Here is a 23,244-nt window from a genome sequence, read left to right on the forward strand (position 1 = left end):
TATATATATATATGCCTTAAAATAAATATAAATAAAAATAAAAACTAAATATTGAGATAATCCCATAAAACAAGCAAAGAATTTTTGCATTTAACATAATGTTTTATATCAAAAAAGGGAAAATGGACTAATATTGCCAAAATAATAATTACTAAAACTTGTATGGGCAATGCCCGCATATGCTGTCCATTCCGCGTGCCGCTGTGTCATTTTCCACTTGCTAAGCTTTGCGCGCACAACGATCAAAAACCTTTTTAGGACTAAGTTAAGGCCACTTAAGACACTAAAAATTCGCAGGGTTAGACCGAATGGGATTGTGTCAATGAGCGGATAATGATACACAAGTCAGATAAACATTTCGCTTTATAAATGAATTCATTATATGTATCTTGCACTATACATACGTAACTCTTGGGCATTTCCTACGACATTGTTTAAAATCTTATAAAATGCCTAAGAACGGTTTCTGACATGAAACTTGAAAAATTTATTTAAATATATATCTAAACAGTGTTAGAAAAAGGAGCGTGATACACGGATCAGGTGAAAGCTTTGCGATTATAATTCATTGTATTGTTTTCTTCTATGTATTTTAAATATCACTTATGACTTAGAGCACTATATAATACTACAAACTCTATAGTCGTCTACGTATGTATGTACTCATTTAGAAGATTTAAGTACTGCTTATCGTTTAGCATAGACTTGTTGCTTAGAGTATTCTCGACCACACATACTACAAAACCTGTGTGAAAAGTTATTTTCTTTATTACTTCTACGTACTTCTAGAGTACTTCCTACGTATGCGTGATCTAGTATAAAAGCCAAGTCCTCTCCGTGACATCCAAGAACGTTTCATGTAAAATCAGATTCTTTTTTAGAAACTTTTTGCTTGGTTAAGCAGTATTGCAACACTGTAACACAAATAGAGGCTATGTGTAGGAGAACTTTCATAGCATAAATAGAAAGATGCTTTGGCGTCAATAATTCCGTGATTTTAAAATTGCCCGCGAATAACAAAACATTTTGGTCGTCTGCTCGAATACGGTAAGGCGGCCTAGAGGTCTAGACAGTTAAAGTCTGCTGTGAAAATTTAAATTTACATCTGCCAGGCTTGTGAGTCCAGCATTCCTTACTTTTGTAAAGTCTTCGTTACACGGAAAACTTTTTTATGGCGCAGTCGGACAAAGAATGTGTTGTTGGTAAGTGGCTTAAACAAAAAAAAAAATACAACAAGTGAGTTAACACGGACAATGTTATGCTTAGCCGTTCATTGTAAACTCCATTTGCAGAATTTTCCACTTCTGAAATTCTATTATTGAATTCTGAGAACGTCGGTAACATCATAGAATCCATACTGCCCGACTGAAAAGAGTCCCATTAAATGGTTGCGAATACTTGAATCCGCGTAGGCTTCTGCCGCCTCCGCGCTGTCAAGCTAAATTCTTGTTTCATATACTACATTAGCACGAATAAAATTTATAAACAGGGTTACGCATACTCTATTAGCTATTTTGTGAATGTTCAATATTGTACAATCTTGAAGCTGGCCGTTATGTACATGAGTACATTACGCACGTATGTACTCATGTACACGTATGCATCTAATAAACACTGCTTGCTTGTGTAATTACTGTTTTCTATTGAACGTTTAGTGGATCTATTGAACAGTAATTGAATTCTGGCGTTGTGCAAGAACAAATGCCTTTATCCTATTTGCATAGTCCGTATTCTCTCTGCATAGTACTAATGTCCTCTATGGCTTTTGCCCTTTAATTCTGTTTGGTGTGTGATTATTCAACATGTCTAAGTTTGCCGGTAATGCTCAGCTTTCGTTAGACAAACGAATGGGTAAACAGAAATGGTCACAGGCATACACTGTGACTGAGAACTATGTTCGGAGTAAGAAGAAGCTGGAATTTTAATTTATGCGAGTTTGGCTCACATATTAGATACCGAGTAAACGGGTAAATATCAATTCTACACAGATACACAAATAATATAAAGAAACTTCAAATAAGTTTTAGTTTTTGATGTCATTTAGATTGCTCGAGTTACAGATTTTCGAAGCTTAGCATGTTATCATGATCCGATGGGGCAAACAATGAGGCTCTACATGGAACATGTTCATTTGGATTGACTGCTTGCTGCAAAACTGCTTGATCTAAAGCGTTTATTAATGTCACGAAACGCTTGCTTTTCTAATTTTGACCCCTATCAGATCAGTGTACTGAAAAAAATACGCAGTATTTTCTGGCGGGCTTGTTATAATATTTTAAAATATATCTAGGTAGAGTTTGCTAATAAAAGTATGGATTGTTGTCCAACCTAGAACTGGGTACTGTCTTTTTTGTTTTGTTTAAGATTCTTTGACCAACGTAGTCGTTGCGCGAGTGGCAAGTATATACAAATAAAAAAACTACAAAGTACCGCATTTTCGATAAATCACATATACCAAACAAGAAGAACTAACTTCTACAGACAGTATCTAGACCAATGATTGTGAACATAGAAATATTTACTATGGAGTTTCAATTTGACAACAGTGCAGAAACTTTTCCATTTTAAACACTGGACTGGCATAACCCTGCTCTTTTCAGGGAAAGCTGACTTTCTACAACAAATAATTATTCACACGCTAACCAATTTAAATAAGCAAGGATGATTTTGATAAGCTACACTGTTGTTCAACTGAGTATGTTTCGGCTGTATTTAATGGATCAAATCTGGACGATTGCAGTGGACGACGAAATCGAAATTAATTTGACGGAGGACCAGCTCAAATACATTCGCGAACGTAAACGTTTGGGAAGGCACAGCTGTGACCCTAACGTGACGATTGCTGACCCAGATTGCAACAATACGGTCTTGAAAAAAGGTCCTAGCGACGTAGATGATTCCACTGCCAGTGAAATATTCGACGATTCTAGTCTATCTTCGGGTGAGACAAAGGTAGGACCTTAGCGTCTCGGTGAAGAACTGCCATTCCCTCGTATTCTTTTTTAACTTACGTATTTTTCATGAATCCACTAACCCTTCCGTGACCTGGCTCATTTTCGAGTCTATAATTCTTGAAGATAACGATGTTTATCAATTTGATTTTAACCTCTGTAAAATGGAAGAACTCATTTGTTGCTTTTCCTAAAATTTAGATTAATTGATTCTTACAGCACTTCGGTAACCGTTAATAGGTAAGTTGAACATAAAAATTTTGTACAGGCGTCCTTCACACCCATGCTAGCCACAATAATAATGATAAGCATTATTCTCAATAATAACGTATTATATGAATATTCATTCAGGACGGAGACGAACGTGAGCCGCCTAAGAATATATCGATTGTTCTAACGAGCCCGACACTTATTGAGCATTCGCTAGGAGCCACCAAAAAGGAAAGTCATTGTTCGAAATCAATAGCTGCTGAACAAAAAAACGAAGACGAAGTGATCAACAAGAGACTTAAAAAACGTGTGCATATTCTGGACATAACAGCGAGTGAAGATGATGCGTTGTCTGTCGAAACTGGACCTGCAGATCCGAACACTGCGTTTTTTGATGTCTCTGACTCAATGCAACTTATCGACAGCCCAAGGTGGGTTAATTGATAAACTTTATAACTCTTTTTGACATGAAGAAGACAGGAAGAAATCGCGGTTATTGATTATAATTAATATAATTTTATATTTAATTCCATTGGCTCGTTTTATTATATAAGGATCGAAACCGATCTTACAATAACAATAAACCGCAGCGAATCTGAACCAAGTCTTTATACATAACGATTTGGTTTAGATTGTCTGAAGCCGTACATATATGGAGCGGGTACCTACATCTGTTGATTTGTTGAATTAGAAGAACCGATTATGGTAAACGAAACCTAACGATTTACGTGATCTCCGTAGAATAGCTTTACTGCATTCACACCCCATGCGAACTTGAGGAGATGCGTTCCCGCACGCACTTTACCATCGAAATGCTTATATTATGGTAATGCATCATAATGATACAATTTACATATCCATAATATTAATTTTTTGGTAAGTAGTATCGATTTAAGGACATATCTTAGACCAGATATCTAAAGCACACCTCTCAAAATTTCGAAGTTTTGGCTAGTAGCGATAGTATAACTAATTTGACAATGATAGTTCGAACCTACTAACGAGTTTCGTTCTATATATATACGCGTCCTCATCAACTCATTTTTATGAACATTTTAGCAAATAATATATTAGCATGCTTGATTAATTTTTTTTTCTTTTTTCAGCACGTTCGAGCTACCAACGAATGCATATTTAGAGCAATAATTTTATTGAGTAACGTGTATATATATAAAACATTGTAATTTGTACGGCGTACACCTAAATATAACTGTTTCTAGTTTTTTGTCTGATATCGTCGGTTCTGGCGGCTTGTTCCTAGTACGAAACAAAATGCGTCTATTGCGAACCTAAATCACCTCATGTGTTCCTAAGTTTAGTGCCTAAATTTTCACCTAAGTTTAGTACTCAAGCAGAGCGTCAACGAGATTGTGTAGCCATTCAGGGCGCCTCTCATCATCAGCATTAGCCGATTGTATAACCGATTTAAATCAGATTATAGAATATTTTAATGAATAGCCGCATTTCCTGTAACCACAAAAATTGTGGCTTCTGAAAAGGCTATCCGCAAACTAAAGTCAATTATGAAATTTTCGGCATCCCCGCTAATGATAATTTTATAGAGTATTTTAATTCCTTTCAGAAAATCAACAAGCTCAATTATAAATGGTGCTTCACCTACCCATACGCGATGTTTTGAAGCAACTGAAAAGCACATAAGTGATGACGGAAATTTGCTTCTTCTGGATAGTGGAGACCGTGAGGAGAATTCAGACTTGATCCCCGTCATGAAAGACTTAGTAGACGAGAGACTAAAACTCCCATCCCATTTAGACCAACTATCGTCAAACATGGGTAGGGCTGTATTGAGCGCTCAGCGAAAACAGCTGTTTCAAAAAAGCTTTCAGGTAGATTTGTCGTTTCGTTTGTTTACTAGTTTGTTTTTAATATATCTCTAGCGTCGTAAACATCGCATAGTCATAAAGGTGTTGTGACCAAAATCCTAACCTCTAAAGAGCGAACTACTCTAGCATGGTTGGTCCGAGGCGTTCATTTTTGAGTGCAATAATTTATTAGGCGTCTAGAACCTTTTTGTTGTACTGAATGTTTATAATTTTCACGTTTGATTTGCAGAATTGCAACTACCTCGATGTCGGGAAGCTCCGATCTCCCAATACAAAGAAAGTACAGAGCGTATTGAGAAATTATATTAATACAAAAAGTCCCGGTACACAACGCGTTATGAAAAAACCCCCTACCCCGACAGGATCTGAGGTTAGTTTCAGCCATCGTAACAATCTGATCGATTTCTGTAGTATATCAAAGCTATTTTTAATGCAGAATAGTCGACCACTATAGAAATCAACTTGCCTACCATGTGATGGAAGCCAAACTTACTTCAAAAGAGGTTTGTTTGGAAAAAACAAGTTTACGGAAAAATTAAATTCTTTTTTGTAAAGCAACAAGCCTCCTAATCGTCGCCTGTTCAATCTGAATGCAACTAAAAGCATTATATAGAAAGCATAATAAAAATATTTCCTCAGAAAATCTTGTTAAGCGAACAATATTGTATGCTTCTATAACAACTGACTTAGAACATTGAAAATCACTTCAAATAATACGCACTTGCAAATTCTGATTTCTCGATCAGTCTATATTTAACTGATAAGTGAGCAGTACTTAATCTGTCAGGCCTGTTTCTTATTAGATAAGTTTGAGCTTATAAATTACGAAAAATTTGTCCCATATAAATTCACAGATTACCGAACAGCAACACCAGCATCAATCTGACAATTACTCTGTAACCCCGCCACATTCGGGAATCGGCCGATCTCCTTGTGCCGTGGTATACCAAAGTGCCAGGTTGTTTGGACGCCCTCTGGCAACACCCAGACTTCTTGCATCGCCTGCGCCTCTGATCACGATCCATCACCGATCCAGTCCGTCCGCAGCTCGTCGAAACCTCAACGAGCCACAACTGGTACCGTTGATTAACCTGTTTTAGCCTATGTGGGAGAATTTTATCTCTTATGTCGTATTTTAACTAATACATAATGAAACTATTTGTGATACAACAAACAGATCTAACGTGGGTCTGATATTATTAATTTCAGCGGATCAATGAGTCGATCTACGAAACCTTTGAGGCTAAGATGACGCCCAGGAAATAGTCGAGTAGTGATCGTGTTGGAACGCACTTTTTGACACGATTACAACTTAAAACCGAGTTCTCACTATGGAACCGACTAAAATTACTCTTTCATATTCCATGTGTAAACTGACAGCACAAGCGTTGCTTATAAGATTTAGCTAAAGACATAGAATTGCTATTTTTTCTACACGTTTGTGTTACAACCTGTTCTTTGAGCTTTTAACAAACTTCACGAATGGCGCAAACTTACACAGAACACATTTCTGTACATTGAGGTGATCTTCTGTTTATGCATGAATGACATGTTTTTACATTACATTAGCCTTTTCTTCAAGCTCTCCAATTTATGCTTTAACTTAGTGACAATAAATTTGCTTTGTCAAAGACGTTTGACCATGTTTTGTGATAAACATGAAAAGTCGTCCTAATTTACAGCCCTACCGTATGCTGTAACAGCGAAACATTGATTACTTTTTAGTGAATATCAAAAGGCTACAACCCAAGTTTATGTTAGCAATAAAATAACTTGTCGTTCTGCTAACAGCGGATTCTTTTATTACCTTACCACACTTTGTAGTAATAATAATACGATGATTATAAGATACAGTGAAGGTTCGGATCAATTTGGTATGAGGTTGTTTGCCTAGATTTTTACAACGAGTGGATTATTTACGTTCTTCTGGTAAATAATTGTCTGGCCAACGTGGACTGAAATTTAAGTTGGTAAAAAGACTTACATTTTATATTTTTCGTACTGTAAGCATCTGAATTATCTTTTAAACGTATAAAAAAGCAAAAGCTAGAGAGCGCCCCATTTGTTGTACAGGCAGCTTGTATCATCAAAAATAATAATATATTAATAAAAAAATATATTTTTATATTTACTGTAAGTATGTACGGAAGTTCTGAATACGACGTTTGTGAAGAATAGTTGGAGTAAAAATGTTTTCTAATACCTTTATAAGCATAGTTCTGAGCGTCTACATATTAATGTATGATACAATTCTGCGTTGTTCCAAATGGTCAGGTAGTTTCTTAGAGAAACTGATATTAAAAACTTGCCATACTGATTTAGTTTGGTCGAAAGTATTTTTTCAAATGCTCGTATCTTTTACGACTCTTAGAGAAACCATCTTTGATTAGCTATTTATCGCATATTGCTGCATTTCTTTACGGATAGTCAGATTCACTAGAAAGGTTTTTAAACCATGATGTGTGCAATATGCGGATATGACATTCCACAAATAGAAGTACGAGTACATGCAGATGAATACACCAGAAACTACTAAAGCCTTTATGGTTTATAGAAAGTTTATGTAACTCATTTATTTAATTACCATATAATCGCGCAATGTATAGGCACTCATGGTAGTATATCTACACCGCTCGATTGCTTAAATATATACAGTGGTGTACATATGGTCTATACCTGAGATACTTTTTTTCCGTTTTCTCCGCTGTTTATTTATTTTTTGCGAGTGCTCATTTTGAACAACGCCCTCAAAATTGTTTTCCCATTGAGTCAACAAAGTGGGCTTCCTTCGCAGACAAAATACAAACATTTCTCATGATTGAATACATATTGTTTCTCTATCGGTCACCTCCTATTTTTTTTTTTTTTTTTTTTTTTATAGTACTACTACCATCGCTAGTATTTCTCATTTCATTCATTAATTAATCATCACTATCGTCGCTCTGAAACTCACTGTCGCTTGTGCCACTTTCCTCGCTGTCGAACTTCGTTACGCTTGATTCACTGTCGTTACTAATTCCGTCCTCATCGAGATCTCCTTCTTCATCGTAATCGCTTGTACTTAAGTTGCTGCTACTGTTATCGTTACTGTCTGTTGTAGTTTGATTTCCCCTGCGCGAACCTCCAGCTACTTCCGCAATTTGGTCACCTCCGCCCTGTCCAATGCCAGCACCTCGTATCATAGTTAACGACCGACCTGTCATGTCAAGTGTATGTCCGAATTCATTTTCATTACTGCTATCGCCGCTTGCAAAATCATCAATCAATTCGACTTCTTCGCCAAGCCGTTGAATAACGTGCATGTCGACAGTGGCTACACCTTCGACCCGGCAGAAGTTACCAACGAGAATTGAATCATTCACTGGCGCCAGCGTATCGTAAAGATACGCCTCAACCACTCGCGGTAGTCGCTGATCCTCCCGATCTATAGTCCAATGTCCACGACGGACGTCGTTAGGGTGATTTCCCAATGTGAGCATGAGTAATCGGCCATCCTTTGTAAACGCAGCAGCATAGTCGCGAAGCACAGCTAAAACCAGTACCTCAGCTTTACAATGAATGGTCCCCTTGCCCTGAGAGGATTTGCCTTTCTTGAAACGACGTGTAACCTGTAGATATTTGTAAACGACGTCACGATCGATAGTGACAATATAGTCTCTTCGGCCGTCCTGGAACCGATAACCGAGCACAATTGCGTTTGTGGGCTCGACCCGGACACCTTGTCCGTCCGTGGTCAGTGCTCTGCAAGCTATCGCTCTCTGACCTTTGTAGTCGCAAATGATATTATAACTGACCTTCTTCGGCGTCACTTTAATTACTTGGCCGATGGAATCTTCTCCTCCATAAGACAGGAGAGTACGTAGAGACGTAGCCAAGCTTTCCTTATAAGACGCATCTAGCGCATAGTTAATCTCAGACCGTTTGCAGCTTACTCCGATCGTGTCTTCCGCAGCTCCTACCGACATTACCTTGCAGATGAGGGTAGCTCCTTCCGCTAGGCACGTATGATCCTTGGGAATGTATGAATCGGCTAAATCACGCAGCATAACCTTCGCAGAATGGCTATTAGGCAGCGATAAAACTGCTCCCCAAGAACCGGCACTTCTTATCATGGCAGGGAGAACTGCCCCGGGCTTTAAAGGACCGTTATGAAGCTGCCCACTAATTACCATAGACCTTATGAAAGGTTTTATACTCAGCTGCTTCTTGCCACCAACTGATCCGATGCACGTCAATTTATTGAGTTTATTGCCTGGACTTATGGCAGTGAATAATGCCCTCGAAATGTCAGAAAAGTCACTAAGGTGCTCTCGGCTTAGAAGACACGGGCCTAACTCGTCGGCATCAAGCTCGAGACAATGTCTGTCCTTCTTGATCACAGTAGCCTCGATGTCAGTAAGAAATTCTACCTCTTCTTTTTTATCGCTCTGGCTTTGTTTGTTTGCGCCGACGTTCTTTCCACTACCGCTAGCCGCACAGTTGATGTTGTTATCATCGCCCACATTAACTTGAAGCGAAAGTGTCATTCGCTCAGCATCTGGGTTTATGTTCACTATTTTTGCCGTAACCACTTGTCCTACCTTAAAGATTTCATCCGCACGAGCATAACTGTGGGGTAGATACTCCTCAGGCACCCAGCCGCGAACCTTATTGTAAAAGCCAACCAGCAAGCCTCGTGGCTTCACCATGAGTACAACACCATCAGATATCTTTCCCACGTGGCATGTTTCATAGCTACAAACTAGTTCGTGTTTACTCTTGACCAACTGACGATTGCATGTTACAAAATATCTTTTAGGATAGTGTTTGCCGTTGATATACCGGATTCGAATCTGGACTGGCTTTCCCGGTGGAAAAAGTTCAGCCACGTTGTTCTTATTAACGACAAATGAAGCCTCAACAAAGTCACAGAAGGCGGTCACACCTGGACAGATGTCGAATACGATTCCGGTGTCGTTAGAGTACTTCACTTTGGCAGGTAACGTTTTGCCGATGATCAGCTCGTCTTCCGTGTAGTAGCAGCCACTATCAACCACTGACTCACGAAGCGATACGTACAGTTCACGTTCTAATAAAGATAAACCGATAACACGACAGGAGGTCACTTGACCTATAAAGAAGCAGAAAGCAAACAAATTGTTTTATGAAAAAGACGTTATAAATCAAGCAACTAGGAATAGTGTACGAATTTGTTACCAAAACAAAATTTGCAAGAAATACACAGATTCAGATAAATGCTCCATCAGCCAACCTGGTGAAAACACGTCTTGCGGTTCCTTTCCGTCATCATCAAACACGTTCTCCTTGGTTGCTATAGCAATTAGTGAGGTCTGGTGTTTTTTCTTCAGTGGCACTTCGAGTTTAACAAACGTTGATTGCACATCTACTACGATGGCCTTCTCAATAATTTGGCCCAACCGAACGCCGTGAAAATCATCAAAAGGGTTTAGTTCACTAATTGGCGGGACGCGCAGTGAACAATATAAAGTATTTAGAATCGGATGTTTGTAAAGCACAACAGCTGACACATGCGACTGAAGCGTTAATTGGCCGCTGAGGCTCGCGTCCCTGGGAATTTGACGAGGCTCAACGGCGCCTATTAGCTCGTTGTTCAGAAGCCACAAACCAAGTCCGGACGCGTCGCTTTGCACTATTGTCGCATCGGTGACCATGCCTACGATGAAAAAAAAAAACAAAAATATTACCAACTTAGCAAGTCAAAGAATGTTTGTACTTTTTAATGCATAGCTTTCGATGTGCATTTTAGCGGACCCTGCAAAGTGATACGATTTCTGAGACTGGATACGGCAAAGCATAACAAATTTTTCAAAATGTTCAATTGAGCTTCTTGATGATAGCGTATGTTGAATACAATCGTACGTCATCAGGTTACTAACCAGGCATAATTGTGTTTAGATTCCATTCTTCACCCGTCTCTATGACTTGACCAAAGGTGTACGGCTCGAACTTGAGACGACCAGCTAGGCCTTTCTTTTCGACACGTACAAGAAGCAGTTCACCTATGTGAAGTACTCGCGGGGCCTGTTTGGCTGCGAGAAACGCGCCTGTTAAACCACTGATACCAGTCTCAAGAGCATAACCATGATCTTCGACTGAGCTGACCGCGACCTGCAACACCATTCCCTCTCGAAGCTTCTCTTGCGAAAGTCCGCCATTCACATCCTCTGGGATGGTCGATACAATGGGCTAGAGAATTCCACGAACAGAAAAAATAACCTTAACTATATTGTTGTTAGCGCTGCTCCTGTCGCGTCAGAATGCTCTATTTTTTGTGTACTTATCTGTGTGGGCGTATAGATTATACGCCTAGGAGGACAATCTCTACTGACGAGATCTGGCTAAATCACCATGTATTTCTGACGTACCCTACTAACAAGCTTGAAAGTTTAACACGAATAAACTGAATTATGTATATGGCTTGAAACAAAGCTACAGGATGGAAAAGGTAAAATCTAAGGCAGCTTAGCTAAGGAGGTGGACCTAATCCGTTGGGTTTTATTAATTCCGGCGCATGAATGTAGTGATATTTCAGGGGTAATATTCAATGCCTAACTCTAAACTCACGAAATTTGGAATGGCCTTCTTTTTGTTCTATCAAGGTTGATGTACATGATGCTTTCATATACGCTTGCCTATTAACTTTTCGTCTACTGCTAGATTAGTTTAAAAAAAAATCTGCAGGAAAAACTATCCTCAACCTCATCGAACTATTATAAAAAGACTAATACATCTAAAACTAGATTCCCTTCTTACCGGACTGTCAGAAGATGTCATTTGCACGGCAAACTTCAGAACCTGTCCGATTTTAAAGAGTTCATCAAGGGTCAACAGTTTCTCAGGCAATGAGGGGTCGGCCAACGTACGCCGTTGATTTTTTTTTTGAGGGATACAGGCCCAGCGTTCTGCCAGGGAGGAGTACGAGGCAGATACATTGGCTAGAGGCAGATGGGCCACTGTTCCCGGGAGTGCTACACGAAGCATACTGCCATATATATGATGCACAGCTCTGGAAAAATTCGTATTTATAGGCAGCACATGTTAAAACGCGCGTACATCAAATCAAATGAGGGTCTCGACGGTGAAGGTTGTGTTACATAAGCAGATCTGACTAAAAAAATCTAATATGAATATTTGCCTTTTTGGAGTTCAGAAATATCATCTATAAATTTTGTCTCGTGAAGCGATCAAACGTCGTATATAGTGTCAATAGAAGTGCACGTAACGTACTCACCCAAGGATAACCATGCCAGTCTGTACGGTTTTTTGCGTAAGGGGTTCAATAACGATATCCTGCATTGGGTCATCGTCAGCAGCTCGGGTCTCGTGTTCATCTAACTTGGCGCTAGATTTTTTTGCTCTTTTCTGTATAAGCAAATATAATTTCATTAGACATGTAAAATATTCCACAATCATCATATTGATCTCATTATTTTTGTATAAATAAAGAATAAATCTATTGTAAAATCGAAATAGTATATATAATATACGTCGCTTTTGTCAGCTAAAGACCGATTCGTGATCGAATTTCAAATGCCATACTCGCATGTCTGAGTATACCTACCGGCTAAAGTTCCAAGCATTTGATTGTGTGCTTTGCGTCTTGCCTAGACGCAATTTTAGTGAATAGAGCAGCGACAAAGACCCTTGTCCTTTGCTTCTTTAAAGAAAACCTATTTGAATTCTATAATATGAGGAGTAGAATTATGTAATGTTGCTGTTCTTAAAGAAAAACAAAAACTGCCAGTACCATTATTATATACACATTTTAGGACGTTTTTTTTAATTTTTCAGCTCCTTGGAGTTACTTTTTTGCTGTGGATATTGCTTGTTCACGACCATGTTTTCTGAATTATTTAGAAGTACCGAACGGGACTTGCAACAATGTAGACCATCAATTTCGAGCAAGGAAGGAAGTGCCACGATAAATTTGTGGCCTTGTTTTGAAAAAAAATAAAAGCAGTTTTCTTCTGTTACTAGCAATAACTGTTAAACTCTTACTTGCTATAACAAACACATAGACCGCTAAAATGGATTCCTTGTATGTTACTTTGAATAATCCCGAAAACGGCAAGATGGATTTTCCATGTTCGGAAAATAGGCTGAGAGCATCGTGACTGACCCTTGCACCGAAGAGCTGACGCTTCGAAGAACTAATTTAGCGCGTAAAAACAAACACAACCTCATGGACCTCTGACGCATATTTAGTACGTACCACGCTCCCCTTCTTTCAATGCTTATGAACCTCGTTACTGCGCGTTACATAAAGGTGGAGTAGCGAAGGCCACTGGTGCCACTTGTTTATTTTTAACTCTCGCAGCATCAAAAAATATTGTTCTCTTTTTGCGTATTATAATCCACAGCCTCTTTATACCAATACAATGTTTCGAGTGTCTAGAAATAACAAAGGTAAGGACTATAAAATATTTCTAAACTTTGCTATAGTAACCAATATATACATAAATGCCGTAGAATGAACGACCTGTTCATTCTACGGTATTTATGTATACGACCTGTATAAAGCACTGACCGCCTTTTTCGATGCGTTAATGATTCGGAAAAAATCTTCACTTTGTCTGCGCTTTTCAGCCTTCTTTAGCGCTCTTTTTGCCTTCGAATCTTTCTTGTCGCTGACGGCGAGGACGGTGTGACCCCGCGGGAAGTACTGCTCCTCTCCAGCAGCTCCCGACATTGTGTCTTGTTGATAGAAACCACTTAGTTTCTCTGGTGTAGTATTGGGAAATCGTTTCCGCACCCTGAAATAAGGAAGCATCTTAAAATATTCATAGTCCACACTTTTATTCTACTGAAACTAAGCTTAATACTAAATATTAAGGATTACAGTCACGTATTTAACTATTTATCCTATGTCTAAACTGACTGGACGCAAATAAGGCGTTTTTGTTTTTATGAGATTTCATTTACACGTTGAAGAGGTCACACTTCTGCGTTATATGACTTCTAAGTATCGTTCACTATAATAAATTAATAATGAGCACACTACTGCTAAATAAAACAAACTTCGCGTCTTTATGTTTGGCCTTGTACAATAACAGTCACGGCTCTTTAAAAGAGCAATCAGTCACTGACTATAACCTAAGATGTAATCAGACAAAAATATAAGCTCAGAGAACACGTCTGTAATTTAATATTACAGTATCGATTTCAAATTAATCAACCGTGCACAATATTAAAAGAAAAAAATCCAAAATTGCTCAATCAGTTGGACTTTGATTGGAATAAATAAAGACAATGAAACTGGTATCTGTCAGAAAAACCAAATTGCGTTCTATTTATTCGTTGTATTCAACGGTGTACTACCAATCAGCCGACAACAGATTCTTTATGTGCTTCAATCCTAAACACATTGAAAATACACTGAGGAAATTTTGCTATTTGGCGGTAATCTAAATTAAACCAAAACCAACTCGTTGGGTAACGTTTAGCACCGAAATAAACCATAGTTAGTATTTTCACTGCTTGTAGAACAAACAATACCTTTCTAGCTTCCCAGTCGGTAATAGGTAAATAATGCTTTCATGGTCCAATCGAAACACTTCTATACGGCTGTGAGCGTTGTTCTACTGAACAATTCCAAGCCGATCAAGTACACTGTATATTGAATTCTGAAGTAGCTTTTTTTTCCTAAAACAATTCTGAGATTTTGGTTTTTTTCTGGCGCACTGCAGCTCCAGCACGTGCGAATGTTTTCATGCAGCCACCCCGACGAGGAGAGATGTTCTCTCTCATTATTGCAGCACTCGCAGGCCTGAAATGCGTTCATCCATTCATCCAGTGCGCCTACTTGGACGAAAATATCTCGAAAACAACGCCTGGGATCACTAAACAAACGAATATGAATCAAAACTTTTCATGGTAATTTTTTTTCAAAACATTTTTCACCTTTTATTCTATGCATGCACTTGCGTGTAAAAAGTTTCTTAATTGATTCTCTAAATAGGAAATCGTTCAAAAATATAAGGTAATATAGCATGGTTTTTTGTTCGCCGTAAAGCATTGGGTAAAGACGGTGTCTTTTTATATTAATTCATTATTTCGCTTATATTTTTAATTGTTTATTTGTATATTGAACCAACTGATTTTTTAGCACATATCCCGTCATTGGAATAAGATGGGGGAATTTGCGCACTGGTGCTCGAATTGACAATAATGGAAAAAACTTATTCTGCTATATTATGTATACATCTATATCCAGTCGAAGAAAATACGATAATCACTGATAATGTTATTCAATACAGTCGAAGGTATTATTAATAGATTATACATATAGCATTTACTATTGCTTGGGCTTCAACTAACTGTAGCTTAACGTCCCGAAGTGTGGGTTCTCAGTTTTAAAGATGAGCAATAATGACAGTGTCAGTCCCATGGTTGCCAGGCTTCGATTTATGTAGCAGTTTACTTTCACAAAACAATTGTACCTCCGTCAGAAATTTTTCCTGATCAGTCAAACCGTTAATACCATATTTAACTAGATATTAACATATAAAACAAGTTAACTTTAAATTCACAGATCTACCAAAAAAGTAAGAACTAAAATCAGAAATGTAAACAATGTACATGATCCGTTGTTCCGTCAAATAGCCGACATCATATGCAGCTGTTCGTGTTGACTGGTGACGGTAGCATTCAAGTACATGCGAATACAAAGTGATTGCAATCTTGGAGGTCATGTAACCGTGTTGAACATAATTGGTCGAAAGCTGTAGGAGTTCGTGCTTAATGTGCTATGAGTCTCTACGACCGCCTTAAAATTAGGAGGTTTTCATAAACAAAATCTTGACTCTGATGGAAGACGCCAGTATGGATCAGGAAGAGCAGGACCGCTTGTGTGCCCAGGCTCTTCAGTGGGAAGAATGCAATCGGGCTATGCTCAACGATGCAGAAGGTTTGAGTACCCACACAACGAATTTTCGACGCTTCGAGACGTCAATATACGACCTTGAAGAAGATCGGAAGTTTGCTGAGAAACTCCAGCGCGAGGAAGAAAACGAATACTTGGCCTTCCGTACTGAGAAACCAGAGAAAAGGGATCCTCAGCATGTGGCAGAATTTCGAGCGCTGATTGAAAAGCATAAGTGGCTTTCGCTTGTCGATCCCCAGTGGGAAGTAATCGATCCAACACCGGACATACACGCCATGTTTCAGGTATTTGACGATATGTTTTTCAATAGTTCATTGAGATTCTGTACCGTCAGTTGGAGTCCCAGAATGACATCATGTGCCGGCTTGTGCTGCTTTCAGAAAGGCCAGTGCTCAATTCGGCTATCAAAACCTCTACTAACATTGCGACCCCGGTCCGATTTAGTAGAAACTCTTTTGCATGAAATGATTCATGCGTATATAATGCTTAGCGGGAAATCACGATCCGAAGGACGCGATGGACATGGTCCGGAATTCCATAAAAAAATGCACCGAATTAATCAGCTGGCCAAATGCAATATTACGGTTTACCATTCGTTTCACGATGAGGTGCGTCACTACAAGGTTCACCATTGGCGTTGCGATGGACCGTGTAGGAACAAGCATCCTTTCTTTGGTTGGGTACAACGGTCACAAAATCGTGCGCCGTCGAAAAACGATTTTTGGTGGGCCAATCATCAACGCCAGTGCGGTGGAACCTTCGTAAAAGTTGCCGGGCCCGAAATGCAAGAGGGTGACGGATCTAAAAATCGTAAACGCAAACAGCCCTTCGGTAAGATTGGCGGAGACGTATCTGGCCCACTGAGCAAAATGCTCAAAAAGACTATGATAGGTACTAGAACTTCGACCTCACTTACAGTTTCTTCAACCACTACTAAGGTTCAGAGTGATCTGTTCCAGCCGAGCACTTTAAAGGCGAACTCATCAAAGATTACTGGACTTTCTGGCTTTACAGACAGTCATATCAATCAATCGAGTCAATCAAGTCGTAACAACAACTTTTTCAAACCGCTTATCTCAACCGTACCGAAAAGCTTCGTACCTTTCCAGGGCACCGGTAACGTACTTGGCTCTATTAATACATCTGGGACTTCGCAAGCTACCGATCAAAGGCTTGGGCATTCTAAAATTCCTGGAACGTCAAAGCATAACGATCACAGTCTTGGTCGTATGAACATGGCTGTAGTAAATGATAAATCACTCAGTGCCAGTACATCAAAGATCAGAAAAACCATACACACTCCTCCACTTCGACAGACAACGTTAGATTGGCTTCGCTCAAACAAGCTCGGGACAGCGTCAACATTAAGCGAAGGAACAAAAACCACGAAAACGCCTTCTTTTGCTGACCAGCTTCGGGGTCGGAAACTTATAGAGGAACTGTTCAGTAGTGACGAAGAAGCGACCGAATCTGACCTGAAAGCTGGCTTCTCCTCTGCTGCCCAGGAACGTCCACTGACAAATTTACCACAAAATGCAGCTCCGATAGTGATTGTCGATAGAGATAATGATAGCTGCACCAATATTTCCGATCACGTCGCCAATTTATTCCATGAAGTTAATTGTCCCGTGTGCTTGAAAAAAGTTTCCGAAAAAGATATCAACACACATCTCGATGCTTGCCTTGACCAGTGATAAATAACTATAAGGCCATGCCATAAAGTACCTATCCAATTGAATGAGCTATCTTTGTACATAAAATAGATAGCTAAGTGAATTACCGAAGAGATGTGCATACAGTGTGCATAGGTTCTTGAATTACGTATGCACGTCGATGCGTGGCACAAATCAACATTCGTGGGGTCCTTGATAGGTCTAACATATGTTTTCCGGGACAAATAAAAAAGAGTAATAAAACAAATTTATTTGGTGACTGTGTGACCTGTACAATTATATCTTTATATTACTTTTACGTTTCTAGGCTTGTAAATCTTATCAACTTCCGCAAAACGCCACATCGGATTGTTCGAAAAAGTTAAAATGCTAGAATAGTATTAAAGGATCGATGACAAATATGAGCGGAACTATGAACGTTACCCAAGGCATATTCAAATAAAATAAGCATTTTGCACAACTGAACGTCTTTGATATAACATAATTCGGGGAAGTTATTGGTATTAATAAGTGTAAACAACTTGTAAACTGTCTTGTAGTTTGTCTGTGTCGCTGATCGCATGGTTGCATTCGATATGATTTTTTTGACTTACTGTTGGCTGCATTTAGTTGCGGTTTCCACTTGTGGCAAGCTTTCTCACTCAGCATATGTGGTTGAGTTATGTGACCAAATTAAATATATAGGGACACCAGAATATGTAGATAGTCGCCTGAATGCATTTGAATTCGTTAAATTTCATCCAGTGTTCCTTAGGATCTCAATGTAGATAAAGAGTGAAGCAGAACTCGAAGCTTCAAACCTACAACATCAAAATTGTTTTTTCATTACTGCTTCCATAATTTTTTATAATATTCCGTTTGAAAATATTCTGAAGTAATTCTGATACATACATTTAGACTTCGTACATTTGATATTTTTTTGTGCAATCATTTAATGCAGACGTTCGTAGCAGTCAAATATCATATCCTACAAAATGTTCGTAGAGCTTAATAATTTTTTTTAGGAACACCGATAATATTAGTTGTTCCTATCCGATTGTGTTTACCAAACAACAATTCGTTCATTCGCTTTTGGATTTGAGGATTCGTGTGCTTCCTTGAGCTTTGAGATACACAAAAAGGACGCGTGACAGCATACCAAAAATCCGCGGAGAATGTAATCTTATAGAGCGAGCAAAGGAAGTGCGTTATCATGTCTTACAATTCGACGACAGAGATAGTGCTGGCGTAGTGGAACTCCGTTCAATAGATGCTTTCTGTCGTTCAGCTGATAATCGCTTAATAACCGCGTATGACTGCTTACAGGATCACCGCAACACGAACGCTATTAAGTCCTAGGGATTTTTCATTTGATTAATGCTTTATATTATTTATATTTTTATTATTTCTTTGTGTGTACTATATATATATATATATATATATATATATATATATATAGTTTTATAATAGCTTATAATAAATAAAGTTTTATATAGTATATAATATTATATTTATATATAATTATATAATTTATAACAATAATAAAATATGGTTGATGATTTTTCCATAAATCTCATAAAAGATAAAAATATTGATTTTTTTGCTTAGCTCAGCAATATGTATATAAATATTGACTAATCAATTTGAAAAATGCACCAAGAGTTGAATTAGGGTTAACTTTATTGATTGGCCTGAGGTCTGCTATTTGGCATGCGCATAAATACTGCAATTACTAGATTATGACTAACCCAATTTCTTGAATTATGTCTAGAACATCATGGTCTGAATGTATATTTTAAGTATAAGCTGAACGATTTTAATTTTATAGTTTTTTGTATATGTCGTGGAATTACCGAGTAATGAATAAACTGCTTATACAGATAATCTTTTTTCAATGTAGGCATTGCGTATCTACGTTACTATTAGAATCTCGCTTACATTAGTGACACGAACGTTAGTAACTACACTATGACTATGATCATATTTTGATTCGTTGACTTTGAATTACTTTGGTATTTTTTTGGAAACTATATTTGCACTTTTTTCAGGTCAAGCAATTTTATTTTTAGGCAATTAAACTAAAATTGCTAAAATTCGTAAAACGGTTCTTCATAACTTCAATTCTGAATTCGCTTATTAAAGAATACTTATTATCAAAACGATATACAAAGTTAGCAAAGAAATTTATTTTTTATATAGATTTTGAATTCGCCAAAGTAAAAGATGTTACTGGTATTATTGCTATAATTAATAATAACGTAAGTATTATTATTAAGATTAAAATACTTAACGCCATATTACTTGACTAATAGTTAAGAGATTTCGCTAAGCATGCATCTTATTCAAGCGACACGTATACGTATGCATTGTTTTTATTCTCTTATGTAGTTAATATTAGGTAGGAGCAATTCAACTAACATTTCGAAGGACGGCTGTAGTTGTAAATATGACTTTCCTTTTTTAGAGGATTTTTGACTTGATAAAAGTAAGCCAATATGATTACACTACAATGAATAGGGGGATTGCTAAGATTCGATATGTGAAATGTTTAATTTTGGATTTTTTACAGTGTCCATGTTAGATTTGCACATAAATTGTAGTAACGCATAAGATTAGCGTGGATGGAAAGTAAATAGAAATTAAGTCAACAACATTGGCCTAATGCAGAGAAGGTCAAAATGTTTATTATTTGCCTTTATTTGCCTACATCATTAATAACTATAATGGCACTGTTTTATTTTGTAAGAAAAACACGTAGTGTTATTCACTCAACTTTCCTCACCTCATTTATTATTTGTTGGCAGTTATCTTTTTCCCTTTGTTTGTCCTCGTTGTTTCCTCATTTCATATTCACAGACTGCGCTTAGCATCATCGTCAGTTCAATGTTCCCTTTCACCTTCATCATTATCAGTAAAACATTTACACCATTTGTGAAGACAGAGTACCATGTGAATGTTTTACTTCTCAGATACTTTTAAGATCTTTTGTTTATCAACGTTGCCTCAAGTAATAACATTAACATTATATGAATAAAAATGATAATAATTCAACCTGTATTCTACTAACTTCGTCTATTAGTTCAACCAGAACATAACGGCGTCCTCTCCACGTAATATTTCTGCGCCTCATATTTATTAGCGATCTTCATTGAAATACTTATGGTCGCTTTCCTCTATGCCCAAATAGTAAATCTTAGCAACATGCACTGTCCATAACGAGAAGTAGCACTAGTCGTATGATAAGTGCTTGTAGCGCTCGCTGCCTGTCGTCAGTTCACACGGCATTATAGCAGAGGTCTCCGTATTTGCCCATCGCCTCCTTGTCTCGTGACCCTTGTTTTACTCCCATTCCCATCGCCTCCTTGTCTCGTGACCCTTGTTTTACTCCCATTGCATATCAACTCGTGACCCTTGTTTTACTCCCATTCCATATCAATGATTCCCATCAAACATTCTCACGTTGAACGTTGATATAAGATATGCTGACTTAGATGCGAGCAGATAAAATTAACCCGCGTAAGCACTCCCTATAATGCCAACCTATAAAAAAATTATGATTTGAAAGTAAGAATTGTAAGAAAACTAGTTTTTTAATCGATCGTCCCATATTCAACATGCATGGCCCACAACATAATACTCCCTATCACACTCTCAGAAACAAAGTACACAAACGGTACAAAGCTGATAATAAAAAAATCTAAGTTTTGTTAAATAGGGCGCCGCATCGCTTTGCTGGGGATCTAGTAAATACTGTTGTAAGTCTGATAATTATAACATCCCATATTTCACAACATACATGTAAATGTTACGCCATATTCTTTGTGGTTGTGACAGAAATAGCTACATTGAAATTTCTGTATTTTGCTATAAAGGCGGTTGGTGTCTTGCCGTGCCTACAAGAAACGCGTGATTCGATTAAATTTTTGACTCGTCAGCCAAATTTCTAACAAACTCAAAAGTCGGGAGTATTCCTTTGACTATGTAAGGTTACGGAGTGATCTGTACTTTTCAGATGAGATGCTTCGTCGTGCCCGATATGTCGAGAACCTTTTTGACGTCGCCAATAATGCGGTTGTCGTCCACGTAGCTACTGCCAGCTAGTCCTGAACTTACTGCAGTTAGCGAAAGTTGCTCTCATTCAACAGAAAATAACCTTGCTTATATATCTTAAATTTAATCCATTTTCATTCGCTGCGATGTCATTCGGTAGATGATTGAGTCACGTCCAGGGTCCATGAACCAGAGGCCGATCGAGGTGGCGTACACGCCTAATACGATAACGAAAAGGGTAAATGCCGTTGTTGCAAATACGACTGGGTAGTCTCCATCATACTGATGAGCTAAATTCCACCTTGTTTCTGTGGGCGCCGTCGGCTCCTGAACATTGAGGTCTCGACGGACACGTTTAGGAGCACCCGATACATTCGCGCTCGATGAAGGTTGCATCGACTCCTCCTGGATAACCATGAACAACGAACGTGGGTGAGACTCGAGTACGCCGGTGGTGGTGCCGATCAACTGGCTGAAAAGCTGAACAGCACGCTGCGTTTTTTTGTGATCCTGGCCGTACTCATCTGCTAAAGCATGCAAAGAGTTCAGCTTCAGCCAGTAAACTGTCGACGGAGTATCGTCAACAGGAGCTTTGGCGGCATCGGACACAACACCTTTCAGCGTGTAGTATTCTAGAAGGAATGCCCGATCAGCCTGTTTCGATGCTTCAAATCGCTCGTCACGCAGAAGACTAATCGCCTCGCGCAGCCGTTCAATCTGGGCATCCTCCGAATCATTGACTCCTGTGTCTACAGCTTGCATACGGCCTTCGGCTTCCGGCCAACGGTGAATACTTCGACTCTTGAAAATCGAAAATTCAGCATCGAGTTGATTATCATTGTCGAGCTTGAAGCGTAAGTTTGAATTCATGATGAGCTCAATCATTGACGACCCGAGCTCGAAATCCGCCACCAGAAATAGCGTTGGGTGCCGAAGGGGATTGTAACTGCGCAAACCCTTCCATACACTGCCCCCTGGACGTTGCTGAACATCGTAGCCGTTTAGTGCCGAAAGGAGATCAGCCACCTGCGATGATTTGATCGAGTCTACAGCCGAATTGAAGCGGATATCATCCTGAACAACGGGAAATCGGATACTTCCAACGGCAGCGGCTAATGGTAGCAGCAGTGCTGCTATTGCGAGCGTGCTAAACATTGTTGCTTGATAGATCAAGCAAGTGCGCACACTTCTGTTACATACAATTTGAACCACAGATGTGTATAGTTTCACTGAAGGTAAGCGTTCACACTCCGTACATGAAAAGAAGCCAGTGACCAAGCTACTCCAGCTTGGGTCCCATGTCAACTGACACTATGCAGAGGCAGTCGAAGTCAGATGATTAGCAGAGCACCCGACAGAGATGGTGCCGTTGACTCGGTCCATTTCGAAACCACTCGCGACGGTGGAGAGGCGCGACAGATTTGTAAATAGAAATGCTAGGCATGTTTGTTTCATATTGTTGGAAGCTGCGTTTTTATAGGCATTTTTATATAGAAAACTCGATATGTACTTATCTCCATAGAATAAGCAATGAGTGATATTGAAGAACAACCGCGTTGTACATAGCCGGTGGGAATACCGCTATGAAATGTAGTGTGAATCGCAGTACAGGTGTATCACGATAGTGTTTTATA

The 23,244-nt window shown here is 38.7% G+C and overlaps 4 protein-coding genes and 1 long non-coding RNA gene across 6 annotated transcripts in view; 3 read left to right on the forward strand and 2 right to left on the reverse strand.

Annotated features, from left to right (window-relative positions):
- Nucleotides 1-1,043: 1,043 nt before the first annotated feature.
- On the forward strand, nucleotides 1,044-6,793 carry LOC111267526 (uncharacterized). The gene is made up of 7 exons (XM_022845802.2): nucleotides 1,044-1,202; nucleotides 2,741-2,952; nucleotides 3,303-3,592; nucleotides 4,744-5,008; nucleotides 5,235-5,375; nucleotides 5,860-6,081; nucleotides 6,215-6,793. Exons 1-7 carry the CDS (start codon nucleotides 1,172-1,174, stop codon nucleotides 6,269-6,271), a joined length of 1,218 nt encoding a protein of 405 aa, XP_022701537.1. The 5' UTR covers nucleotides 1,044-1,171; the 3' UTR covers nucleotides 6,272-6,793.
- Nucleotides 6,794-7,545: 752 nt separating this feature from the next.
- LOC111267524 (protein RRP5 homolog) lies at nucleotides 7,546-15,269 on the reverse strand. 2 transcript variants are annotated; one of them, XM_022845800.2, is made up of 7 exons: nucleotides 14,522-15,269; nucleotides 13,554-13,779; nucleotides 12,258-12,388; nucleotides 11,780-12,032; nucleotides 10,903-11,212; nucleotides 10,257-10,679; nucleotides 7,546-10,115 (listed from the first exon to the last, which is right to left on the reverse strand). In XM_022845800.2, the coding sequence occupies exons 2-7, from the start codon at nucleotides 13,713-13,715 to the stop codon at nucleotides 7,927-7,929; spliced, it is 3,468 nt and encodes a 1,155-aa protein (XP_022701535.1). In that variant the 5' UTR covers nucleotides 13,716-13,779; nucleotides 14,522-15,269; the 3' UTR covers nucleotides 7,546-7,926. The 2 variants fall into 2 exon arrangements, with proteins under 2 accessions (XP_022701535.1, XP_022701534.1); XM_022845799.2 differs by having other exon boundaries at nucleotides 13,554-13,796.
- A 351-nt stretch (nucleotides 15,270-15,620) lies between these two features.
- Nucleotides 15,621-18,041, forward strand: LOC111267525 (uncharacterized). Its single transcript, XM_022845801.2, has one exon. It carries the CDS (start codon nucleotides 15,833-15,835, stop codon nucleotides 17,600-17,602), a length of 1,770 nt encoding a protein of 589 aa, XP_022701536.1. The 5' UTR covers nucleotides 15,621-15,832; the 3' UTR covers nucleotides 17,603-18,041.
- Nucleotides 18,042-20,320: 2,279 nt separating this feature from the next.
- Nucleotides 20,321-22,949, reverse strand: ATP6AP2 (ATPase H(+)-transporting accessory protein 2). Its single transcript, XM_022845803.2, has one exon. The coding sequence runs from the start codon at nucleotides 22,763-22,765 to the stop codon at nucleotides 21,734-21,736; it is 1,032 nt and encodes a 343-aa protein (XP_022701538.1). The 5' UTR covers nucleotides 22,766-22,949; the 3' UTR covers nucleotides 20,321-21,733.
- Nucleotides 22,950-23,135: 186 nt separating this feature from the next.
- The window catches only part of LOC111267529 (uncharacterized), a 3,067-nt gene continuing 2,958 nt past the window's right edge, over nucleotides 23,136-23,244 (forward strand). The window contains exon 1 of the long non-coding RNA XR_002684684.2: nucleotides 23,136-23,200. This is a non-coding gene — a long non-coding RNA (uncharacterized LOC111267529). The remainder of the gene's footprint in view (nucleotides 23,201-23,244) is intronic.

This window comes from Varroa jacobsoni, unplaced genomic scaffold (genome assembly GCF_002532875.2).
Source record: "Varroa jacobsoni isolate VJ856 unplaced genomic scaffold, vjacob_1.0 scaffold_1197, whole genome shotgun sequence".
Classification (NCBI taxonomy): domain Eukaryota; kingdom Metazoa; phylum Arthropoda; class Arachnida; order Mesostigmata; family Varroidae; genus Varroa; species Varroa jacobsoni.